General features: G+C 38.9%; 3 protein-coding genes across 3 annotated transcripts; all 3 read left to right on the top strand.

Annotated features, from left to right (window-relative positions):
• Positions 1–987: 987 nt before the first annotated feature.
• Positions 988–5747, top strand: LOC131443341 (polyunsaturated fatty acid lipoxygenase ALOX8-like). The gene is made up of 12 exons (XM_058612875.1): positions 988–1188; positions 1313–1597; positions 1682–1776; positions 1849–2021; positions 2105–2248; positions 2336–2539; positions 2630–2716; positions 2859–3025; positions 3181–3302; positions 3838–3938; positions 5238–5408; positions 5489–5747. The coding sequence occupies exons 2-12, from the start codon at positions 1497–1499 to the stop codon at positions 5666–5668; spliced, it is 1545 nt and encodes a 514-aa protein (XP_058468858.1). The 5' UTR covers positions 988–1188; positions 1313–1496; the 3' UTR covers positions 5669–5747.
• A 1461-nt stretch (positions 5748–7208) lies between these two features.
• On the top strand, positions 7209–14198 carry LOC131443340 (hydroperoxide isomerase ALOXE3-like). The gene is made up of 14 exons (XM_058612874.1): positions 7209–7366; positions 7516–7714; positions 7813–7894; positions 7985–8107; positions 8209–8312; positions 9624–9796; positions 9956–10099; positions 10184–10387; positions 11163–11249; positions 11533–11699; positions 11799–11920; positions 12051–12151; positions 12406–12576; positions 12690–14198. The coding sequence occupies exons 1-14, from the start codon at positions 7217–7219 to the stop codon at positions 12864–12866; spliced, it is 2004 nt and encodes a 667-aa protein (XP_058468857.1). The 5' UTR covers positions 7209–7216; the 3' UTR covers positions 12867–14198.
• A 4125-nt stretch (positions 14199–18323) lies between these two features.
• On the top strand, positions 18324–24784 carry LOC131443339 (hydroperoxide isomerase ALOXE3-like). Its single transcript, XM_058612872.1, has 14 exons — positions 18324–18546; positions 18629–18833; positions 18957–19038; positions 19122–19244; positions 19332–19435; positions 19653–19825; positions 20099–20242; positions 20334–20537; positions 20872–20958; positions 21095–21261; positions 21870–21991; positions 22111–22211; positions 23306–23476; positions 23575–24784. The coding sequence occupies exons 1-14, from the start codon at positions 18400–18402 to the stop codon at positions 23752–23754; spliced, it is 2010 nt and encodes a 669-aa protein (XP_058468855.1). The 5' UTR covers positions 18324–18399; the 3' UTR covers positions 23755–24784.
• The last annotated feature ends 367 nt before the right edge of the window (positions 24785–25151 follow it).

Genomic DNA, 25151 nt, shown 5'->3' on the forward strand with positions numbered 1-25151 from the left:
ATACTTTTTCATCACTGTCTAATAAAGACAGATAAATTGAAATAAACTGGTCTAAGGCTAATTCAAATGTCCTACTGCCATTTGAAATACTTGGCAGCTGCCAAGTAGTTTACTCGCTACTGTGTTTTCAATGAGTTGATATGGGCAGTTTCGTTAACTGAAAATAATTAAAAACTCTTGGCATCATGTGAATAATGTTGCATGTCGTCTAGCACGCAGACCACACAGATGTAAACGGTTTCGAATGGTCTGACGTGACACTTGGGTGCCTCTCACCTCCTTTAAATATGCCTGGAGTTGTGTGGCATTCCTCATCCAGTTCCACAGGGCACTGTTCACAACAAAGGTTCATTTCACTGTTCATATATGCTTAATGTTTCAGAAGCGATACCTACAAGTTTCCATCATAGCTTGCATAATGCATCACTTTTTGTATCTTTTGAGAATGTATCATCTTGAATGTTTCATATATAAGCCGAGAAAGTGAGTAAATTACACTTTAACACAAAGTGAATTCTGAGCCTTAATGAACTCACTCTCAGTCTTGCAATCAGGAAATACCCAACACCTGTGAATGCTGTTACTTAAGCTCGAGCAGTGCTGAGAAGCTTCCTGACGTTTGCCCGTGTGACATCACATCCTGAGACAGTTTGAAAAATGGAGTTATGCCATTCGCTGCAAACTGTCAGTGTTCTTTTTGCTTTTGTATGTCTCTGTTGTTGCAGCACACCAAACATGATGGCAGAGTACACTCTGACTGTGACCACAGGGAAGATGATGCCAGGAAGCACATTTGATTACATCTTTGTGACGCTGATTGGCACTGAAAGGGAATCTGAACGCACTCGACTGATCAGCTCTGGAAAAGGAAAGGAAAGTTGGGAAAACTATCTTAATACTCGTTTAGAAAACAATACGATGTGAGCGACACGTGCCATGTAGTCTAAGTTAATAATCCTGAGTGCATTATCCTCTCACCACAGATGGCAACACATTCTGTGACTACAAGTGTCTCTTTAGGAAGCCTTCTCTTCCTCAAACTAGAGAGCAGCCCTGCCTATAAATCCTCACACCGGTCCTGGTTTTGTTCCAAGATAGTGGTGAGGACACCTGAGGAGGATGAGATTCTTTTCCCTTGTTACCAATGGCTAAAAACAGGTGGATCGGTGATGCTGAGAGGAGGAAGAGGTAAAGAAGTTTCAAAGAACAATGCTTTTGATCACTTCATAAAATGTTATTTAAATAAGTCTTTGTTTAAGTTTGTTTTTTTTTTTTTTTTTTCTCCTATCCATCTGGGCTTTATTCCGCACAGGTACAAAAGCTTTTGAGGATTTCCACCCTCAACTAGTTGACCAAAGGAAAAAAGAACTGGTGAAACAAAAATTAAAGTACAGGTGAGTGTTTGTTGTCAAACTACAGCTGAATAAGCTGCTGCTCTGTGAACATTAAGGTTCTTATTCTTCTCTTGGTGCAGATGGGAAAAGTATGCAGAGGGAATGTCGTACATTGTGAACATAAAAGATCCAAGCGCTCTGCCTGCGGGAATCCGTTTCTCATTTTCAAGAATTGCTCAATACAGCCATTACCTTGAAAAGTTGTAAGGGCTACAATAACCGTTTGCTTTTATTTCGTTTTTTTTTAGTGTAGTATTGAAAGAGGAGTTTTTCTGTGCTTAATCCAGATCAAATGAGTTAAAACTGACCAATGTTAAAGAGCACTGGACAAGCTTTGAGGAGATGAAGAGGATGCCTTGGTTTAGAGAGTTGCCTATTTCAGGTACAGTAGGATATTATGATATAAGATTTAATACAGACAGACAATTTAATTGATTATCGATTTATGTCCAAGAGTACGTGTTGGCGCACTGGAAGGACGATGACTTTTTTGGATACCAGTTTCTAAATGGAAACAACCCTTTTGTTATCCAACGTTGCACAAAGCTTCCCTCCAATTTAGCCGTCACCGAGGAAATGGTGAAGCCTTTTCTTGCCAAAGGAAGTTCTTTAACAACAGAGATGAAGGTATGAAAAGTTCATTTCCTCATCTATGTCATTTATGGTCTTTTTTTTATGTTGTCAAATATGAATTAATTTACATTCAACAGAGCGGTAACATTTTCATAAGTGATTACAAGATCTTGGATGGCCTACCTACAAAAGTTATTGATGGTAAACCACTAGCTCTTCCAGCTCCCCTCTGCTTACTCTACATAAATCCAGAGAAGAAACTACTGCCCATTGCAATTCAGGTATTTCTTATTGGAGTATTTATGGTGCGTGCGTGCGTGTGTGTGTTTATAACCCTCTGCAAACTCAAAACATTCATTTGCCCTCAGCTTGGTCAGCGAGAATCAAAGGAGAGCCTGGTTTTTCTGCCCAGTGACATGGACACTGACTGGCTGCTGGCCAAACTATTTGTGAGGCACGCAGAGTTCCACTATGCTGCAATAGCAACACATTTGCAGGTCACTCATCTAATTCCTGAGGTTTTCACAGTGTCTACACTTCGCAACTTCCCTACGATTCATCCTTTGCACAAGGTAGGCTGTTCTCTCTTTTTCTTTTTTCTCTCAGTGATGTCCATGATTGCTTATTTATGCTAATGTATCCTTACTTTCTCCTTTTCACAGCTGCTGATCCCCCATCATCGAAATACACTCCATATCAACATCCTCGCTCGTGCTCGTCTTTATGGCTCCGGCAAAATACTTGCAAATGTGACTTATGATCTTTCTTTGGCATAATTCAGTCCGACAACCTCACATTGATCATATTTTCATCTTTTATAAGATGTACATGTATGTTATAGAGAACATTTGCTTGAATTTCATTTTGAGTTACCTGTTCTTTATTTGCCAGAGTTCACTTGGAGCAGAAGGACAAATAGAACTTCTAAGAAGGGGGCTCTCCCAAACAACCTACGCCTCCCTCTGTGTTCCTGAAGACATTGCCTCTCGCGGGCTGCAGTCCATTCCCAACTTTTATTACCGAGACGATGCACTGAGGTTGTGGAACATCATCAACAGGTGACCTCTTGTCTACTGAAGGTCAAAGTTCATGATTTGGTGATTGAATGTACAGCAAAATATTGGCAGTTCTTCATCAACCCCCTTCTAAATCATAATTCAGCTTTGAAATCTTGTCAAGACTTTAATGTCAGTACTGTTGTAATTGTCCTCAGATTTGTCACAGCAGTGGTGTCCTATTATTATCCATCTGACCGTGACGTGTCAGCAGATTCTGAGCTCCAGGAATGGGTCAATGAAATCTTCCACTATGCTTTTCTGGGAAAACGCAGCTCTGGTACGCTATTATCACCCTCCCTTAATTTTCCAGGTAGTTATTTCAGTTTATTAAGAAACTAAACGGAGCTGCAGTTAACCACTTGTGGCAGTTCTGGCTGAAATAAGGGTAATGATTTCCTGGTTATCAATGTGATTGGGTTTAGGCCTAAATGCAACTGATTTAGGCTTTTTTTTTTTTTTTTTTTTTTTTTGCCTCAACATAATTTCTGTTAAACGCAGTGCTTTGCAAGTTTATATATGACAGCATCATGTCCTCATAGAGTAAAAACAGTAAAGCATTTTCAAACTTATATACATGACACTGCTCTGTTTCTTTTGCTGGTGTGGCAGCAATACGCTTGTGTCCTTCATGTGATTATTAAAAATCTGCCAAAACAATGACTTAAAATGTACAAATAACATTTCTCATGGTTAGCAGGAAAGTAAAAAGTCAGTTAACAGGCCGAGGACTCTAAATACTTAAGTCCAACAAAATGTAATGCTTTATTGGGAATTTACTCTATTGACTTAACCCAACAAAATATTTCTGACAGGAATTCCTTCCAGCTTTCAAAGTGTGGAGAAACTTGTCAGGTTCATCACTGCAGTGATCTTCACTTCAACAGCTCGCCATTCTGTAGGGAACCTCGAACAGGTAAACCTTTTGCCATAAGCTGTCAACTGAACTCTGTTTTGTGAAAAGTCCCCCCCCCCCCCCCCCCCCAGGATATATAATGATTACGCTTAAAACTCAATTTAATTCCCTTATGACGTATATTTTCACTGACAAAACTTTCATAATTGATATAAAATCAAAAAGTCATGGTATAACTGACGCTATTCCAGTGTGATGATTTATTGCCAGGGGAGACTACAGTACTATGCAAAAGTCTTAAGCAATGTTATGTAACACACAAAATTATGGGAAATGTATAGTTTCAGGAAAACCTCCCACCTACAAGTTAGTGTCACGTAATTGTGACCTACTGGAACAATGGCAAACCCTGGCCCTCCAACTGCAGTGGAAACCCTAATTAATGCTATTGGTAAAAACCTGTGTGTCCTATTTCATGTCAAAATGTGTGATGTGACACTGGTTTATTCAAGACATGGTTGAGCATTACATACAAATGTTGCATGAGTTCAAACTCATAGATATAAAACCAACTTTCAATCACAATTAGGTACATTAACAAAAGCTGGTGGTGCCATGATCCTTTTGCACAGTATATGTTCCTACATAGAATAAACAATTAGGACAACCCGTGGACAAGTGGAAAGGGATCTTGGCTTGTAACCGGAGGATCACCGGTTCAAGTCCCTACCAGGCCAAAAAAGGGCTGGGGTACCCCTGAGCAAGGTACCCAACCCCCATTGCTCCCCGGGTGCTACTCGGTGTGGCAGCCCACTAATTCTAGGATGGGTCAAATGCAGAGAAATAATTTCCTTAAGGGGATTAATAAAATTTATAAAAAAAAAAATTCCAATATAGAAATGTATGTAATATAATATGATATCTTGAATTAATATGTATTGTCAATTCTGCACCCAGCCTTTAATCTTTTGGTACAGTGGTTCCCAATATATTCAGTCCCATATCCCTTCAGACATTTGACCTCCAGCCATGAACGCCCTACTCCTGTGCACCTGAACTAAAATGGTCTGCCTGTAAGCCGCACACATCAAATAAAATCTCTCATTTTCAAATGGATGTATTTAAAAATGACCAGCATGTTCAGTAAGCAACACCAGTTCAGTTAAAGAAATCTACTGCAATGTTTGGCTGAATTTGTGTTTAAACATCTATTAATGTAACATCATGTATCACTGGGGGTAACCCAATTTGGGAATCACTGTTCTAATAAGATGAGAGCAGTGAACCTGTTCTCTTCATGCAGTTCCTGTGTATGGCTCAAAATCCAAAATGTAAGCCGCTGCTGTAATGTGTCTGTAGTTTTCTTATTTCGGTTGGATACCCAATGGTCCAGCAGTGCTTCACCAACCTCCGCCAACAACAAAGGGACAATCGAGCATTGAGGCCATCTTGAGGACTCTGCCAACAAAATATGAAGGGGGACTCTCAATGTTGCTTGTCCGGCAGCTTAGCATGAAGTTTGATGACTTTGTAAGTATAACCTTTTTGGCCCTAGATGTCCAAAATGTGCTGGGCTTGTTTATTCACTGCCTCATTTGTCTTTCTGGCAGGTACCTCTGGGTAATTATCCAGAGCAGCGCTTTGAAGAGCCAGCAGTGTTGCAGATGATTAGGGATTTTCAGGCAGAACTGTCCTCCCTGAGTGTGGCTATTGCGAAAAGGAACTTGGAGCTGGAGCTGCCTTATGATAAAATGAACCCTGATGTCATTGAAAACAGTGTAAGCATTTGAGCGGGACCACATTTTCAACAATAGTAAACAAGTTGTCATTGCTTTGATTTACAGTGTACTGCAAATATTGTACTGGACTTTCTTTGATCCTGATGAAAAGTAAATATTCACACAGTTGCATGGATTACTTTTTTATTCATATGTACAGTATTTTGACATGTAATGTATTTTGTCTGTGGTATAACAGTTTTACAGTTAATCCTCAACTTAAATGGAGAATGATTTATGCTGTTGGCTGAAAAAGGACAAAACAGAGCTGCTTTTTTTTTTATAAACTATTTAATGGCAATCTCTAGTAGTTTAGTTTCTGCGGTTTAGTCAAGTTCCATGGTTGTTGACCATTTCCAGTTGTCACTTTGCCTAGTCTGGCAAGGTCAGTCATCATCTACCGCTTTATCCTCTGCCAGAGGGTCGCGGGGGGTGCTGTGCCAATCCCAGCTACATCGGGCGATAGGCGGGGTACACCCTGGACAGTTCGCCAGTCCATCGCAGGGCCACACACAGATAGAGACAAACAACCATTCACTCTCACACTCACTCCTATGGTCAATTAAGAGTGTCCAATTTACCTAATCCCCACATTGCATGTTTCTGGACTGTGGGAGGAAGCCGGAGAACCCGGAGAAAACCCACGCACACACGGGGAGAACATGAAAACTCCATGCAGGAAGGCCCTTGTTCCAACCGGGGCTCGAACCCCGGTCTTCTCGCTGCAAGAGAGTGCTAACCACTACACCACCGTGTGGCCCTAGTCTGGCAAGGTGAAATGCATAAATAATCACACTGCCAAGTGTTGGACAGATGTCTTACTTGCAGCCCCTAACCTAATTCAGTTTATGTATTATAAGACACATTTTCTCTCAGAGTATGGAAAACACTAAAATTTGTCATGAGACAGAATTCATCATACGTTGGCTCAGAAAACCTTTTCTGAGCCAACATGAAGACATGTATATCTTCACTGTTATCAGATAACTTTACTGATGAGTGAAGGGGGAAAAAAAGAATCTATTTACTAGATTTAGATTTAGATCTATTTTACCAGAAGTTTAAGGCCTGCCACATGTATGGACTCTTTCATCTCCTCCACTCACACAGGACCAACCTCACTGCAGACAACTTTACTCCCTGTTTGACCTCTACCTGACCACTACCTTTCAGTATAATAAAGGCTTCTAAAGGGCAGAAATGCAGGTGTCTTGTGGGATCACTACAGTCAATAGTGGCCAACTTCACAGCCTGGGCCTACTCCACAGAAACTGCACCTAGACACTGTTTCAGACACTGGGATCATGCTTAAAATTTGGTCTGATATTTACTTGCCCAAGCATTTATTCACTCACTTTTCCTCTGCTTCAATTCCTCTAACAAAGTTTCTTTGCTGACTGTCCATACTGATGATTATTGTTGCTTTAAGCCTAATTCGATAATATACCATTTCTACTCAGCTAATTAGGGGTGGGGCTAAGGATAAGGAGGCAATAAGAATGAAAACCTGGACCTGAGGGTTTTATTTGTTTCTTTACAGATATTAGCTGCCGACTGACGATGGCTGAGTACAAGCTAGAGGTGACAATCGATGAAATGCAATATGCAGGAACATGGGACCATGTATCTCTGACCTTATTTGGAAATGAAGGACAGAGTGATCGTACTAAGGTGGACAACTTTGGCAGGGACTTCAGTTCAACTGGGACTGTAAGTTGAATCCAGATGTTTATTGCTCTTCTATTGCTTATATGGTTTATGTTGCTTATGCATACATATACTTGATTAGGCAGATAAATATCCTTTTTCCAACATATGTTGCGCTTCCTTCAGTGTTTATGTATTTTCTTCCCTTGCAGACAGGGACGTACACCATAAAAACCAGTTCATCTCTGGGGAAACTTCTGATTGTCAAGATGGAAAAAGATCCTTTAGTTTCTCCAGACGAGTGGTACTGCTCTACAATAGTGGTGACCACTCCAGAAGGAGATGTCATTCTTTTCCCCTGTCACAGGTGGATCACCAGGGGAGAAGAGGTGGAATTGAGGGGAGGGAGAGGTCTGGAAAATCTGGATAGTACAACTTTTGACATAAGTGTGTTTTTGTGCTGTTATCTATTTGCAACTAAAAAGCTGTGCATTGTTTTCTCCTCTTAGCTATGAAGGTGTTTGAGGATGACCATCCCTTGTTGACTGAACAGCGGAAAAAAGAGCTGATATCCAAAAAGAGTCTGTACCAGTAAGTGTACAGGGCAGTTTGTGTGCTGTACAGATATAGGCTCTATCTGTATGCATCTGGCACTTTTTTGTTACATCATTTGTTATTTAGATGGAAGACGATGACTGAAGGACTGCCCCACATCATCAGCTTCAACGATGGCTCCAACCCTCCACCTGAGATCTGCTTATCTATATCTAGATTTACTGAATTGATGGAAACACAGAGTTCAATGTGGGTCTTCTCTATATTAATAATTACAGTCAACACAAACTGCATCCATTACAGTCATGTTGCATTTTGTTTTGCTTTTTTTCCACCCTGTATTGATTCAGTTTTGATGAACTCAATCTTAAGGGGATGTTTTTATCCACAAAAACATGGGAAACCATTGAAGGCATGACACATGTCTTATGTGACAAAGAGACAACAATGTCAGGTATGGCTTCATACCTCATTTCTGCTGATTAACTCAACATGGCAGTGCTGCTGCATATTAGAGGCTCTGATCAGTTCACTGCACAAACAAGTCTTTCTAGTTCGCTAACTAGTAATGTCACAGCCCAGTTGCTACAGGCTATTTTCCGACAGAGGCAAAAGCAGTTAAATTACATTACATTTAGCAGACGCTTTTATCCAAAGCGACTTACAATAAGTGCATTTAAACATTTGGGTACAAATAAGAGCTAGAAGTAAGTAAGAGCTTCAAGTAAGCCAAACTATCAAGTGCTAGTCATAAACGCGATGTATACGTTTTTTTTGGGGGGGGGGTTTTGTCGCCGTCGTCTTAGTCAAGGTAGAGTCGGAAGATAAATCAATTATCATTGCACTCTGTTCCTATGTCTTTTAATATGTAAGTACACAGAATGTTGTCATACTTGGCCAATAAAACAGATTCTGATATGGTAAATCTATATGATCTAAATAATACCCTTTTTTAATCGGTTTGCCATTGTGGGCTGATCTAAAAGCATTAAATGAAACAGTAGTTTCTTTATATACAAGCATACACTGCCTGGCCAAAAAAAAAGTCACCACCTAAAAAAAACCGTTGGGCCACTTTTAGCTTTGATTACGGCACTCATTCACTGTGGCATTGTTTCCATAAGCTTCTGCAATGGCACAAGATTTATTTCCGTCCAGTGTTGCATTCATTTTTCACCAAGATCTTGTATTGATGATGGGAGAGTCGGGCCACTGAGCAAAGCCTTCTCCAGCACATCCCAAAGATTCTCAATGGGGTTAAGGTCTGGACTCTGTGGTGGCCAATCCATGTGTGAAAATGATGTCTCATGCTCCCTGAACCACTCTTTCACAATTTGAGCCTGATGAATCCTGGCATTGTCATCTTAGAATATGCCCATGTCATCAGGGAAGAAAAAAAATGCATTGATGGAATATCATTATATTCATTCATTATATTCAGGTAGTCAGCTGACCTCATGCTTTGGGCACATAATGTTGCTGAACCTAGACCTGACCAACTGCAGCAACCCCTTACCTATTTGCTTAGTTAAATCCAGGTGGTGACTTTTTTTGTATATGTTTGTATATTCTGTATATACTGATTTATTTAGCATTACTGTCTGTGAACATGTTTATATATGTAACGTGTGCTTTTATAAATATGACAATTTTTGCTGCATTCTACCTCAAATATTTAAGACAAACTACAAAAAGTAGCAAAACAGTTTAGATCATAGTGAGACGATTTTCTTCTCATATTTTTGCCATTTTGTTTATCTTCCAGCGTACGTTAAAGAGCACTGGAAGGAAGACACCTTTTATGGATACCAGTTTCTGAATGGATGCAACCCCAATATGATCAAATGCTGCAGGGAGATTCCCCCAAACTTTCCAGTCACAGAAGAGATGGTCAAGCCTTTTCTAGAAACGGGAACCTCTCTGCAGACGGAACTGAAGGTAGGACAGAAGAGTGACTTTAAACGAGCGAACATCATCTGTTGAGGAAACCAATTTGTACAGTCTGTTGTTTTATAGAGGTAAACTTCCTGAATCATATATGTGCGTGTTATTACAAGTCTGTGCTTCGTTATGATGTCTTGATTCCTTAACATACAGAAAGGCAACATATTCATCTATGACCTAAAGAAGATGGATGGAATTCGCCCAAAAGATTCCAATGGAGAACTTCTGCATGTGACTGCTGGTCTCTGTTTGTTCTACATGAATCCAGAAAACAAACTTAAGCCGATAGCGATACAGGTGTTTCACTGACACAATGAATCTGTCACCATATTCATTTTTATATTATGTGGGAGTGAAATCAACAATTTCCATTATATTCAGCTGCATCAAAAACCATCCGAGCAGAATCCCATCTTTCTGCCGAGTGACACAGAGACAGACTGGCTACTTGCTAAGATCTTCATCAGAAATGCAGATGTAATGGATTATGAGTCGACTCATCACCTCCTGTGTACTCACTTTATGGCTGAGGTTTATGCTATTGCCACTCTTCGCTGTTTACCTGCGATTCATCCTCTCTACAAGGTATGACGACACAGCAGAGATCTTCTCCATTCGCTGGATCTAAAATGATAATCAGCCTTTGACTTGTTTAATCCTCCCTCAAGGCCTTTTAAACCCGAAATAGCAAAAGTAATTTATAACTTGCGGTCCATATTTTGTCCACTAGGTCAAACTTGTTGTTTCCTCTTCGCCAAAATCTAAAATACTGATGACATTTACTTTTCCACATCCTTTAAGTGCCATAATTGCTGGTGTGTAATAAGGATGGGTTAAATGCCGAGGACAAATTCACTGTCACTAATTGGTGTGTGTGCAAAAACGAATTAAATTAACTCAAATTAGACGTATATATTTATATTCTGACATACAGTAGATGGATAAGGATGATAAGATGCTGGTTGTCAGTTCACACTTTTTTAACAGTTATGTATCTTAGCTGTAGACTAGTGTTGCTTTATTAGGTTCAGACTTGTAGTGGCATTTAATTCATATTACCTGTATGACAGAACTGACCATATTTTAAATCTTTAGTATGTAATTATGAAATATAACACAAATTCAAACCATTGTCAAATGGTTTGGTCAAACAATGCTGATTACAGCTGTCAGATTAGGATTAGGGCCTTAAAAGATGATCAGGACATCCCTAGATTGATATAAATATATTTATGATAATTTATTCCTACGAACTATATGGAGATGCATCTTTGAACATGACTTGTTAAATAACTGATAAAGTTGTTGGTTATGACTTCTTATAGTGATCAAAATAACCATTTTTTTACTCCTCTCTTAGCTGTTGGTTCCACACATCCAGAGCAGTATCCACATAAACATGATGGCCCGCAGTTTGCTTTTAGGACCCAATGAGATTCTTTCTGTGGTAGGACTCTTATACATTCAACATACAAAATGATGTCTAATTCAATTATATTTAATCATGTACATTTTCTTAATACTTAGACAATGTACTTTTTTATCTCAGAGAAATATACATGTCATGATGAATATTTCTGCATTATTACTTAACCCCACAGAGTGGGAGTGAAATATTGTTTTTAATGGCTCTGTGTGTGTCTGTTAGTGTTTCCGCATTTGCCAGACAGAGGCTTGTTGCGTGAATGGAGGGAAGTGTGCCATCTCTGATTGCCTTATTTATTATTTAGAGCTCACTTGGGTATGAGGGGGTGATAGAGCTCATGAGAAGAACTCATGCTGAAACAACCTACAGCTCCCTCTGCCTGCCAGAGAACATCACTGCACGAGGACTGGAGTCTGTCCCCAACTTCTTCTACAGAGATGATGGACTCAAAGTGTGGAACATCATCAACAGGTACTGTAATCACCTTTTTACAGCAGGCACGGTAAAGGGGGACTATCTTTTTTCCACATGCAAATTATCAAATTCCAAGTACTTTTGCGTGTTTATAAGATTTGTGAAGGCAGTTGTGGAGTACTATTATCCAACTGACGAGGAAGTTGGTAAAGATACTGAGCTGCAGGACTGGATCAGTGAGATATTCACTCATGGCTTCTTGGGAAACAAAGCCACAGGTATGTAACCCTTGTTCTGACATGATGTGCTAACACAACCTGTATGTAGAGTAAAGTAACCTCTAGTACATTTAAATGATTTAACCCAAGGGTGAATGCCAAAGGTTAACTATGGTTGTGCTGTTAACAGGAATGCCAGCAAGCTTTCATTGTACAGAGGAAGTGATCAGATTTATCACCATGGTGATCTTCACAGTGACAGCTCAACATTCAGCAGTCAATAATGGACAGGTGAGGCGAGAGTTGATAATGTAGTGACACTCGCACATATCAAACGCACCCCTCCACTTTGGCAGTCTATGTAAACAGCAGCACTCTCCGTCTCTCTCTATTTGACTGCAGTTATCTTATTCTTTTAATCTGCTGTTAGCAGGTTATGATCTGACCATTAGATTTGATTGATAAAATATCGTACACCCTCGCTGTATGACATAAAATAGCATAAATGTATTCATATAGATACTAAAACTTGTTTCATCGTCTAGTATGACTACATCTCCTGTTTGCCCAACGGTCCAATCGTGCTGCACAAACCTCCTCCAACCACTAAGGGGCAGTCAAGCATGAAGACAATTTTAGAGACCCTCCCAAATGTTGGAGTGACTGCCAAATCCTTGGTATTGTTGTGGGTACTTGGAAAAAGATACACTGATTTTGTACGTTTGTGCTCATACATACATAAAAAATACAGTATGCTGGTTTAAGACCTTTTGTACCAAGAAAGCCTTTGTTAATGTACTTTTCTGTCTTGGTTTTGTCACTTTGGCAGATTCCCTTGGGTGCTTACCCTGAGCGATTTGATGAGCCTGCCCTGAAGCAGATGATTAAGGAGTTTCAAGCAGAGTTGTCTTACCTCAGTGAAGAAATAACAGCGAGAAACTCACAGCTGGAAGTGCCCTACACATACCTGAACCCGACTGAGATAGAAAACAGTACAAGTATTTAAGGCTGTTGCAGGGATCAGGCTATTAGCTGATCATATTGCATTATACTGTGTGTGATTCTGGGGGCATGCCATATGACGGGATAGTAAGAGGTTTTGATCATCATATTTGGTTTTCAACATATTGATTCTAAAAGCAGACAACAACAGGAACTACAACTATCTACTATTATCTTTAAGGACAGGTAAAAACAAGGTACAGCTAAAGACGCCACATTTTAGACCTTGTAATTACTGGCAGAGACCTGGTCTCTACTTGTGTTTCTTCAGACGTAGATGTGGGAATCTTTGATAATTTCTGTGTAAAATGTTTTTAAATGTCAATGGTTTTATGCAACAAGAGTTTGTAGAATGAACTATGGGGAAACGCTATTTCACCATTGAAGTAGCTGCAAATGTTATTGACCTTTTATGTGACTGACTATTTACCCTCCTCTCCTGATTTTACAATCAGTTTTAACAAGAAACTTAGATCCACCATTGATGAAAGTAAAAAAAAAAAAACTAATCCAAAAAAATTTCTTTATTTCTTAATGTCATTTATTAGCAATGCTGCTAGTGTTGAGTGTATTGAGTAGGATGGAATAAACACTCCCTGAATGGGAAATATCTGACTAGAGGAAGCTCCTACAGCTTTGATCTAAAATGTAATAATGCTTTGGTCAAGGCAAACGGCCCAACTTAATTTCTAATATTATTTACCAGAAACACAAGACTGTCAACCTGATCGGGATTGAATACAGAGAGTTGTGGGTATTGGTGCACACCATGTCCCTATACATTTTATTTATCCCACGCATTAGTCTACATAATAATTAATTTGATGTATTCAACAGCATTTATTATTTCATTGACCGTCATGTTTTAGTTTATTTAGTCATTTTCACTCGTTTCTAATTTAACTCACTTTCTGATTTTTAATCTTATCTATCTTATTATATTTTAGTATATTTTACTTCACCAATATACAATTTTATTAACTTTTATTTACGGTATTATGTTTGATTTGTGTATTTATTTTCTATTCTTTTAATTCCTGCTTTTTTTTTCTGGTCATTTATTAGTATTTTTAGTCTCCAATGTTTCCTCATCACTGATTACTGAGATGAGTTTTTCTAGCATTGTTGACTCACAGCAAGAAGGTTTGATCTGAGGGCCTTTCTGTGTAGAATTTGCATGTTCAGCTTGTGTGTGCGTGGGCTCTCTCTGGATTCTCTTTATGTGCTTGTATTGATGGGCAATGGGTGGGGCGGTGCCATTTTATCGTATAAACCACTTACAATTATATTACTTTGCATAAAAAGTGCAACATGAATAAAGTCTGACTGAATTGTCTATAGATGTATTTTTAAATCGTGTTTTCCTCCCATTATATATATATATATATATATATATATATATATATATATATATACACACATGTATGTATGTATACATATATAAATGTTCTACTGCATATAATTATCCCCTTGTCACCTGAGTCAAAGGCAACCGTGTCCGTGTCCTGCAAAACTGATGAAACTTAGGCCATATAAATATTTGAGTAAAACAAATACCACAGTAGCATTACACAGTTGTATTTGCATCTTAACTGCCCTGTAGACGACAACATGTAGCTCTCCCTAACACCCTTCTCTCTCACGCAGCTTCTCAAGGCAGGAGACAGGACTAGGCCTGAATATCAATCATACATTTTTTTATTTACCAATACCAATACTGTTACCGGTTCCTGAACAATACTTTTTTCAATACCAGTTTTATTACCGATACAGGTTTTCAGTTGTCTCTGTTTCTTGTGACTGATGACTCAAAATGTAAGGAGCAATGAGGTATAGTGTTGAAGCTACTAACTGCAGGATGAACAGCGCACTCTGGGAGGGGGTGGCCAATAGGAATGCTCTCAGTAGCTGACCAATCACAACACAAAACGGGATGGCTGCGAGAGCCAGAACTGACAGGAGAAGTCGAAAGGCTCCTTTGCAGAAACTATGAGGTTTTTGACCATAAAAACAAGCTAATATTTTTAAGTAGACCTCCAAAACTCACATAAGTGAGATAGAACCTTTAACATCAGGTGACAGTTCTGAGGAAGTTGGAAGATACACACCGAAACTGGTTAACAAGACAAAGGAAAGCTTATTGTTGACTAAAAAATGAACCCAAACAATACTATGCTGCATATGTTGTTGTAATTTGGGGATTAAATAAACAAATGAGAATTGAACATCGAAAAAAAGAGCTTGTACCAGTAAGTGTACAGGACAGTATGGGACTCTATCCGTATGTATTTCACAGTCGTTTGCTCATTGTTTTGTTTTGTTTGTTTTTTAAGATGGATGATTGCCATTGAAGGACTACCCCACAAAATAATTTTTGATGATGAATACAAGCTCCCAGCTGAAATCCGCTTTTCTAAATCCAGAACAGGTGAACTATCTGATACGATGTTCAGAATGTGAGTCTTCTGTATATAAGTATTGAAACTTGACACAAGCTGTGTCCATTAAAGTCACAAACCATTTGCTTTTCTTCTTTCTATTACCCTGTCCTAATTCAGGGGGATTGAATTAAAGCTTAAAGGGATGATTGGCTCATTGACAACATGAAAAATGTCTTCTGGGCCAACAAGACAACAATATCAGGTATTGTTTCACGTTTGATTTCCGCTGCTTTGCTCTACATTGCTACTGCTATAGCCTCAAGCTAACGATGAGTATTTTATTTCTATTATTTTTTTTGCCTATTTTACATCCCATTGTTTTACTTGTCTGCTCCCCACCCTGGGCTCTTATCAGTTCACTGGACCAACAGGTCTTTCTGGTCAAATTGGCTGGTCATTATAGTTGTGGCTGTTAAACAAAACAACCTCATTACTATCTACAGTACATATCTCAATGATTTAGCTGAGCTCCAAACTAACCAGTCATCACTCACAGTACGCTGTACTGGCAAAATCAGACCAATTTACGACTTTAAATCACCAAAAACAATGCATTCGAGATGTGGCACAGTCCACAGACTACAGTAACTGTGGAAGTTAATGCATCACATTATGACAATTTATTTTCACATCGACACAAGAACCAGAAGGACTAAGCAGTACGATGTTATCTGTCATATATTTTGATTATAACAGCTTTTTTATTTATTATGGGAAATCTAGTGCCGTGTAAAAGTATTTGTCCCCTCCCTGGTTTCTTTTTTTTTTGCATGTCTGTCACACAATGTTTAAGATTATCAAACAAATTTAAATATTAGACAAAGATAACCCAAGTCAACACAAAATGCAGTTTTTAAGTGATGAATTTTATTTATTAAGTGAAAATAAACTAGCCAAACCTATATGCTCTATATACTGTATGTTTATATATATATATACAGTATATATATACAGTATATATATACACATAACCCCTCCCCACAATTAAAATCACAACTAAAAACCATTTTCAGTAAATCATATTCTCACTGACCACACAGCACTGTCATATTTTATTGTCTAATATTTTTATATTTCACTGTAATTTATTCTATGTTTATGTTGCATTTGTGTGTTTTTGTGTAAGGTGACCTTGAGTGTCAGAAAGGCACCAACAAATAAAATGTGTTATTATTATTATTATTATTGCAAACACTTCATTCAATCAATTGTTGCTGCTAACGGTGGCACAACCAGTTGTTAGGTTCAGGGGGCAATTACCTAGGTTATATATGTGTATATATATATATATATATATATATACAGTATATATATATATATATATATATATATATATATATATATATATATATATATATATATGTACACATAAATAAATTGAAAGACAATATTTGCGGTTCCGCAAGCCCTGCACAATAGTATGATTTCTAGACTGCATTTCAGCACAAATTTTTCCAGAGGGTTTTAAGGGGGTTTGCCACCAACCAGTCAAAACAGGAAAAAGCCTCCTGATGAGAGGTGAAAAGTCTGCAACTAAACACAAGCAAGTCCAGTCACCTAAAAATGCAGTATGATGATTAAGACCTTTTGTAACAGGAAACCCTGTGACAATGTACCTTTATGTCTTTGTTTCATCACTTTGGCAGATTCCCTTGGGTGCTTACCCAATGATTTGATGAGCCTGCCCTGAAGCAGATGATGAAGGAGTTTCAAGCAGAGTTGTCTCACCTCAGTGAAGAAATAACGGCAAGAAACTCACAGCTGGAAATGCCTAACACATACCTGAACCCAAAAACAGTATCACTACTTAAGACAGATGAAGAGAGCAATCCTGGATTGTTAATTGACTGCATTCTGGGAGATTCTGGGTTAAATTTAAATTTGTTCCAATAATAGTTGTATGTGCAGAGATGGATGGAAGTTTTACCTAGAAAAAATAGAAAAGTTAACTTAGGTTCTCACTAGCGTGTCAGTTGTTTTTGTACGTCAGAAACAAAACACTGGTTTAACTGGATAATCCAGTCCAGTAAATTACCCTCTAATGAAAGTCAGTGTGAACTCTTGTGAGTCCCGACTTCTACCTCGCCTGTGTGTGTTCACAGCGGCTGTGTTTCACTCGCACTGCTCTTCCCCATGCCACTAATGTTTACTCCGAGAACTACGCCCGACAGGTGTCAGTTCTATGTAATCATGCCGGTAGAATGTCAATATCATTATCAACAGAGCTCCTCTCTGTCTTTGATTTTGCTGGGATCACACTTGTGATAAATAGACGAGAAGCCTGAAGCTCAAAAAAAGACACGTATGAACACACTCATTTGTTAACATGGACGGCAAAGTGAAAACACAGCCACAACGCATCCCGTGTGAACACAAGGTCTAAATCCCTTGAGGGAATACAGGAAGTCTGGTGCCATAGTGTCTACTCCACACAGGTATTCTGTAAAAAGCCAAAGGCTAGTTTGCACACTTAATAATTATGTATCACAATGTGCATTTTTATGAGGTGGTTTACACATGGCAGAGCAGGTACATTTGAGGATCCTTAGGATGTTAAGTAGACATGCCCCAAAAATGGCCAAACCTATCATTGTCAAAATAACAGGTTGCCTCTCAACCCTATCATTTGTGTGCACTCTGATTTCATTTCAGTTAATTTCATCACAAGATTAGCCAGTTCACAAACTCATTCCATTCCTTGAAATTAAGAGATTAGGTAAACAGATTGGGGAAGATAACTTCACAAGCACAACAGGTCGTCATCTCTCTCGCCAAATGCCAAATTTACTGGACCTGGAAACTTTTGTTGTGAGCACTGTGGCAATGACAGACATTATTCTTCGGTTATGTTACAAGTTTTTATAACCTCAACATAATTCTATGTATCTGTATGGTGTTTTTTTTCAAAATAAAAAAAAACAAGTATGTGTTTCTCTAAGCCTCTGATTCAATACTTAAATATTTCCCCTCCTCCAAAGCCGGAATAATTACATACTAGGGTGGGGCAGGTTACTAGATCAAAACTGCAGAGCACAGAATACAATAACCCGGACCTGTCGTTTTAGCGATATATTAGATACTATCCACTGACAGATCATGGTTGAGTACAAGATAGAAGTGACAACGGGTGACATGCAACATGCAGGAACATGGGATCATGTATTTCTCACCCTATTTGGAAATGAAGGTCAGAGTGATCGAGCTAACTTGGACAACATTGGCAGAGACTTTACGACTGGGAGTGTGAGTTGAATCCAGTTATTCACTGCTCTTACAGTGCAAATCTCTATGTTTTGTATTTGTATGTTTATATTTTCCCTTGCAGACAGGGACATACAACATAAAAACAAGAAAGTCTCTGGGGAAATTGCTGCTGGTCAAGGTGGAAAAGGATCCGTGCTCTATTTTCCGAGATGATGAGTGGTACTGCTCTACAATAGTGGTGACAACTCCAAAAGGAGAAGTCATTCTTTTCCCCTGTCACAGGTGGATCTCCAGGGGAGAGGTGGCGGATCTGAGGGGAGGGAGAGGTCTGGAAACCCCAAAAATTGATTATCATAGAAAATCCACATCATTATTTTAGAAAGACTTTTGACATATTTTTAATTTCTATTTGTCCAACGTAAAATTTGACTCTTGTTTTCTCCTCTTAGCCATGAAGGTGTTTGAGGATGACCATTCCTTGTTGATTGAACATCGAAAAAAAGAGCTGACATTTAAAAAGAGCTTGTACCAGTAAGTGTACAGGACAGTATATACTGTACAGTTATTGTCTCAGAGACTTATCTGAAGACTTAACACAGTTGTTTGCTTTTTAGGTGGAAGACATTGGCTGAGGGACTACCTCAAGTAAACGGCTTTGATAATGCGTCCAACTTCCCAGCTGAAATCCGCTTATCTAAGTCCAAATCAACTGAACTGGCTGATACAAAAAAATCCCTGTGGGTCTACTGGATATTAATATTTGCAATCAAGACAAACTGTATCCAATATATAGTCATGTTCCCTTTGTTTTCCTTTGTTTTCAGTGGTATTGAACTCAAGCTTAAAGGGATGATTGGGTCCACAAAAAAATGGGAAAGCATTGAAGACATGACAAAAGTCTTCTGGAACAGACGGACAACAATGTCAGGTAGTTTTCGATTGTTTTACTTCTGCTGCTTAAGACAACACAGCAGAGCTACTGCTCTAGCTTCAAGTTAGGCTTCCAACAATGCAATTCCTGTCAGAACTTGCACAGATTACTATCATGCATGGGAATTTACTGTGTCAATCTCAAAATGCAGCACACACGTCAACTCAGGTGACCTCTAAAGTCGCATTTGCTTTTTTGATTTTCTTCCTTCCAGAGTACGTGAGAGAGCACTGGAAGGAAGATGACTTTTATGGATACCAGTTTCTAAACGGTATCAACCCCAATATGATTAAATGCTGCTCGGACCTTCCCCCAAACTTTCCAGTCTCAGAGGAGATGGTGAAGCCTTTTCTGGAAGAGGGAACATCGCTACAGGCAGAAATGGAGGTATATAAAAAAAAGAAGAAGCTTGGATTGGATTCATCCAATCCAAGCTTTGGGATGTGCTGGACAAGGCTTTGTGCAGTGGTCTGACTCTCCCATCATCAATACAAGATCTGTGTGAAAAATGAATACACTGGACGGAAATAAATCTTGTGACATTTCAGAAGCTTATGGAAACAATGCCACAGCGAATAAGTGCAATAATAAATTTTTTTTAGGTGGTGACTTTTTTTTTGACCAGGCATCTGGGCTATGTCTTGTTTACTTCCCATACAGAAAGGCAACATATTCATCTTTGATGAGAAGAAGATGGACGGAATTTGCCCAAGAGATTACGATGGAGAACCTCTGCCTGTGACTGCTGGTCTCTGTTTGTTCTACATGAATCCAGAAAACAAACTGAAACCGATAGCAATACAGGTATATCACTGACGCAATGAATCTGTAACAGTACTTATTTACACTGTACACATTTAAGTGAAACCATTACGGTTGTTTTCATTATATTCAGCTTCATCAACAACCATCAGAGCAGAATCCCATCTTTCTGCCGAGTGACACAGAGACAGACTGGCTACTTGCTAAGATCTTTATCAGGAATGCAGATGTAATGGATCATGAGTCGACTCATCACTTCATGTGTACTCACTTTATGTCTGAGGTTTATGCTATTGCCACTCTTCGCTGCTTCCCTGCGATTCATCCTCTCTACAAGGTATGACGACACAGCAGAGTTTTTGTCAATGACTTCTCTCAAAGCCTTTTAAGCCTAAACATATGAATATAGTTGATTTTTAATTTATGTTTTGTTCAAGATCTTGTTGAACCTGTTACTTCCTAATCGGGCCATGATCTGTAAAGTTTTTATTTGCACATCCATATTATGTGTTGACATAAAGGACTTTTTTTCTATTTTCAGCGTCCCATTTTATTAATTAAGAACTTTTCAAATAATGATGTCTTCCTGTTAGGGATCAGCACGTGTGCTGCCTGTTAAAAAAACCATGATATTTAGACATTTAACATTCTCCCCCTCTTTGTCTGTTCAGCTGCTGATTCCACACTTCCGGGTCACTCTCTACTTAAACACACTTGGCCGAAAAGAGCTTTTAGGACCTGATGGGGCTCTAACTATGGTTGGGATTGTACAGAATTATTTCTTTTCCATTTACATAAACTAAATACAGGTTGTTTTTACTTTTTTTACAATGCAATTTTTACTCTTAGAAAAACCCATCTCATGATAAATATTTCTGTGTTTCTGATTATTAGAGCTCACTTGGTTATGAGGGGATGATAGAGCTTATGAGAAGGACTCACTCTGAAACAACCTACAGCTCCCTCTGCCTGCCAGAAAACATCGCTGAACGGGGACTGGAGTCTGTCCCTGACTTCTACTACAGAGATGATGGACTGTCAGTGTGGAACATTATCAACAGGTACACAAAATTATTTGAGCTGTTGATTTTAAAGCAGGATGCAGATCCTCGTACTGTATGTAGATATAGAATAGAATAGAATAGAAGCCTTTATTGTCATTGTTTACTAAGTAGGACTGACAAAGTCTCTATATCAGGTGAGCAGAGGCTCTGAGAGCACCAGCCATTGTGTACACACTTACAAAGTCCTCTATCTCTATCCTTTCTGGAGTCCCTGTTGTTGCCCTGTCAGTGTAGTGTGTTGAGGATCGCCGTGTGTGGTCACACAATAACTCCACATCGTCCATTTTGTGTGCAATGGACGTGGCATTGGGGAGGAAATGCAAGGGGACTTTGAGTTGCTGCCCAATGGCAAATTTGGCAGGACCGATGCACTTGGCATCACAATCAAGTGCTGAAAGCTACTGCAGAAGACAGAAGACAGTTGGGGCATCAGTAGCTGCAGACAAGCACACCACTCCATCCAGACAATCACCATTGAGAAGATGGGAGAAAAGCTGCCAACAGTTGCTGGAGCCAGGACTGTGGCAGAAAAACTAATGATGAGTTGAGGAGCACTAAACATGCATTAAACAATAAATTACCAAAACTGTTTGTGTGTTTATCAGATTTGTGAAGGCAGTGGTGGAGTTCTATTATCCCACAAACAGTGATGTCTGTAAAGACGCTGAGCTGCAGGAATGGATCAGTGAGATATTCACTCATGGCTTCTTGGGAAACAAAGCATCAGGTATTTAACCCACATTCTGACACAATGTGTTAACACAACCTGGATATAAAGCAACGCATATTATACACTGTAAAATATCTCAAAGCAAATATAACTGATCATTGTGGTGCTGCCAACAGGAATACCAGAATGCTTTCATTGTACAGAGGAAGTGATCAGATTCATCACCATGGTGATCTTCATATCTACAGCTCAACATGCTGCAGTCAATAATGGACAGGTGAGGCAAGAGTAAATAGGAGATCAAAGTTGCTTTCATTCTTCAAAGATAGAGGACATTTGACAGATCTGCAAATTTCTTCATCCCTTATTTTTTTTTCTTTTAATAATCGTCCTTAGCAAGGCCCGATCTCATATTGTAATTGGACAAGATTTTGGCCTACATAAACCTAATAAATGCATTTAAGCCCGCTTCAGCTTTTTCTGCTGTGATTTTTCGTAAAGTGAGACAAGCAAATGTACAGAAACTGTGAAAACGAATTTCCCCAAGAGGGCAACTAACTAACTAACTAACTAACCAAGTAATACCTAGAGTCAGTCAGAACTGAGGAAGCTTCCTGGATGAGAGGTGAAAGGTCTTGAACTGTTCTCAAGCAAGTGTAGCTGCCTACTGTATCTCTACTACCAGGGATGGTTTTAGGAAATTTGATGCCCTGGGCAAAGAACAACTTGGAGACAATTACTGACATCCGCAAATTCTCCAATTTGCAAGATTTTACGCAAAAGACTTAACACTCCTATAATCGTGGGTTAATCTCCAACTATTACCAGGGACATATCTAAAATGTCAATATTTAACAGAGGAGTCTGGTGTATTTAGCGACAGCACCGTTGATCGCGAGCGGCATCACAAACCCTGCCACTGTATTTCAGTCTAGTGACTGTGTCAGACAGAGTCTGTGCTCCGGTCATGGAGGAAGTACTGAACAAATACTTTTAATGAACTGATTCCAATGATTCAGTGGCACTGAAAACAACTGCTTTGCATGTCACTGGTCACTCGTTTGTGTGTGTCGTGTGTAAAACAAAGTCATGGCAGTTTCATGCAGCCACACAGTGATGACTCGGCCCACATTACGTAGGTATTATGTAGTGTAAAACCAACCTAAACCATGGCGTGCCGAGGCGAGACGAGCTGGTACCATAGGTGGAAAAGCGGCTTTTGTGTGTTTGTGTGAAAGTCTCTGTGTGTGTGACAACGAGGCCTATGTGTACTACTGAAGATTCCTTTATGTTGAATATAAATTCAGTTAATTTCATTTATTTATTTTTTTTTAATGTAGCTACCACACTAAAACTTGTTTCATCATCTAGTTCGACTACTTCTCCTGGTTGCCAAATGGTCCAATGCTGCTGCACAAACCTCCTCCAACCACTAAGGGGCAGTCAAGCATGACAACGATTTTGGAGACCCTCCCAAATATTGGAGATACTGCCAAACTACTGGCGTTGTTGTGGTTACTTTCAAAAAGATACACTGACTTTGTAAGTTTGTGCTCATACATACATTAAAGAATACAGTATGATGATGATTAAGACCTTTTGTACCAGGAAACCCTGTGTCAATGTACTTTTCTGTACAGGTTCCCTTGGGTGCTTACCCTGAACAACGATTCGATGAACCTGCCCTGAAGGAGATGATTAAGGAGTTTCAAGCAGAGTTGTCTTACCTCAGTGAAGAAATAACGGCAAGAAACTCACAGCTGGAAGTGCCCTACACATACCTGAACCCGACTGAGATAGAAAACAGTATCGCGACTTAAGACAATCAGAGGAAGCAATTCTGGATGATCAACTGACCGCATTAGACCTTTCTAAGACATTAGACATTTCCTTTCTTATAAGATATTAACAGCATGACGGTGGAGATGAAAATACACATAATAATATATGGTTTTCCAGTGAAAAAGAAAACCCCCAAAACAAAATTGGCAGCTGTGGTTGCCAGAATAATTCTGTAAAAGAATACAGTAAAAACATCATTAACTTTAGCGCACAATCTGCAAGTTTTAAATATTTTTGTAGATTACTTTATTTTTTACATTTCTTGTAAAAGAAAAGAAAAAAAAGCAAGACTGCCTCATCAGTCTTTTCCTGCTCCACCTATTACTTCTGGCACCTCCGTCTGCATTTTGCTTCACTTTTACTACCTTACTTTACTATTTGTCAAACAATGAATTGTTCTTTTGTTATCCACCCCATGCTTTGGCTTCCCCACCAAAGAAAACTATGGTGGGGAATGTAGCTATATACTGGAATAGGCCATACCTGTATAGACCTATTCTGTAAACTGAATACACTCCATTGTATTTTGCAATCCACAGCCTGAGGCTGAGGACAAGGTACAATGCAAATTTCATTCACATTTTCATTGTAGTCCTTTGGCAAGCTATTTTTGAAAGTTTAGGCTCATTTTCTCAAAGACTTCCCTTCAAACACAGTCCTTGTTTTTGCAACCAGCACAGTTGCCCCGTAGTAGCTATTCAATATATTTTTACTTTATTTTTGAGCTCAAAGAACAAATTACATTACATGTCATTTAGCAGACGCTTTTATCCAAAGAGACTTACAAGGGAATTGAATACAACCTGCCAGGGGTGGAGTTGAACTTAGTTACTATTTGACAAACAATGAATTGTTCTTTTGTTATCCACCCCATGCTTTGGCTTCCCCACCAAAGAAAACCTGACAAATAATTGTGTTACTAATATAGTTGTCTACAAGAAGATTCTGCAGCACCTGCAGTCCTACTAATGCTAGAACCATTTTTTACTGTAGCACAGTCTTACTACAGCCAACTTACTGCTTTGCTGAACTGTACAGAGCAACTTGTATCATGTGTAAAAATGTAGTTGCAGGTAACACTTGCAACTACATTACAGTTTGACTGTTAAATTAGATTAGATTAGAATAGATTTGACTTTATTGTACTGAATATATATAATTTGATTTGATTTGGTTGTTCTGAATTTTGTTCACTGATGTATATTTTAAAGCAGAGGTTCTGTGATTCAGATCATAACAGAGACATATTTTCGTTGATCTACATTAGTGCTGAAATCACTTATTTCAGCTTCAGGTTTTCTTCCATGTAGTTATTGTTTTCCCTTCCTTATGTAACACTACCACAGATAAATTAAGTAACACACATTCAAATATA

Source organism: Solea solea, chromosome 17 (genome assembly GCF_958295425.1).
Source record: "Solea solea chromosome 17, fSolSol10.1, whole genome shotgun sequence".
NCBI classification, from domain to species: domain Eukaryota; kingdom Metazoa; phylum Chordata; class Actinopteri; order Pleuronectiformes; family Soleidae; genus Solea; species Solea solea.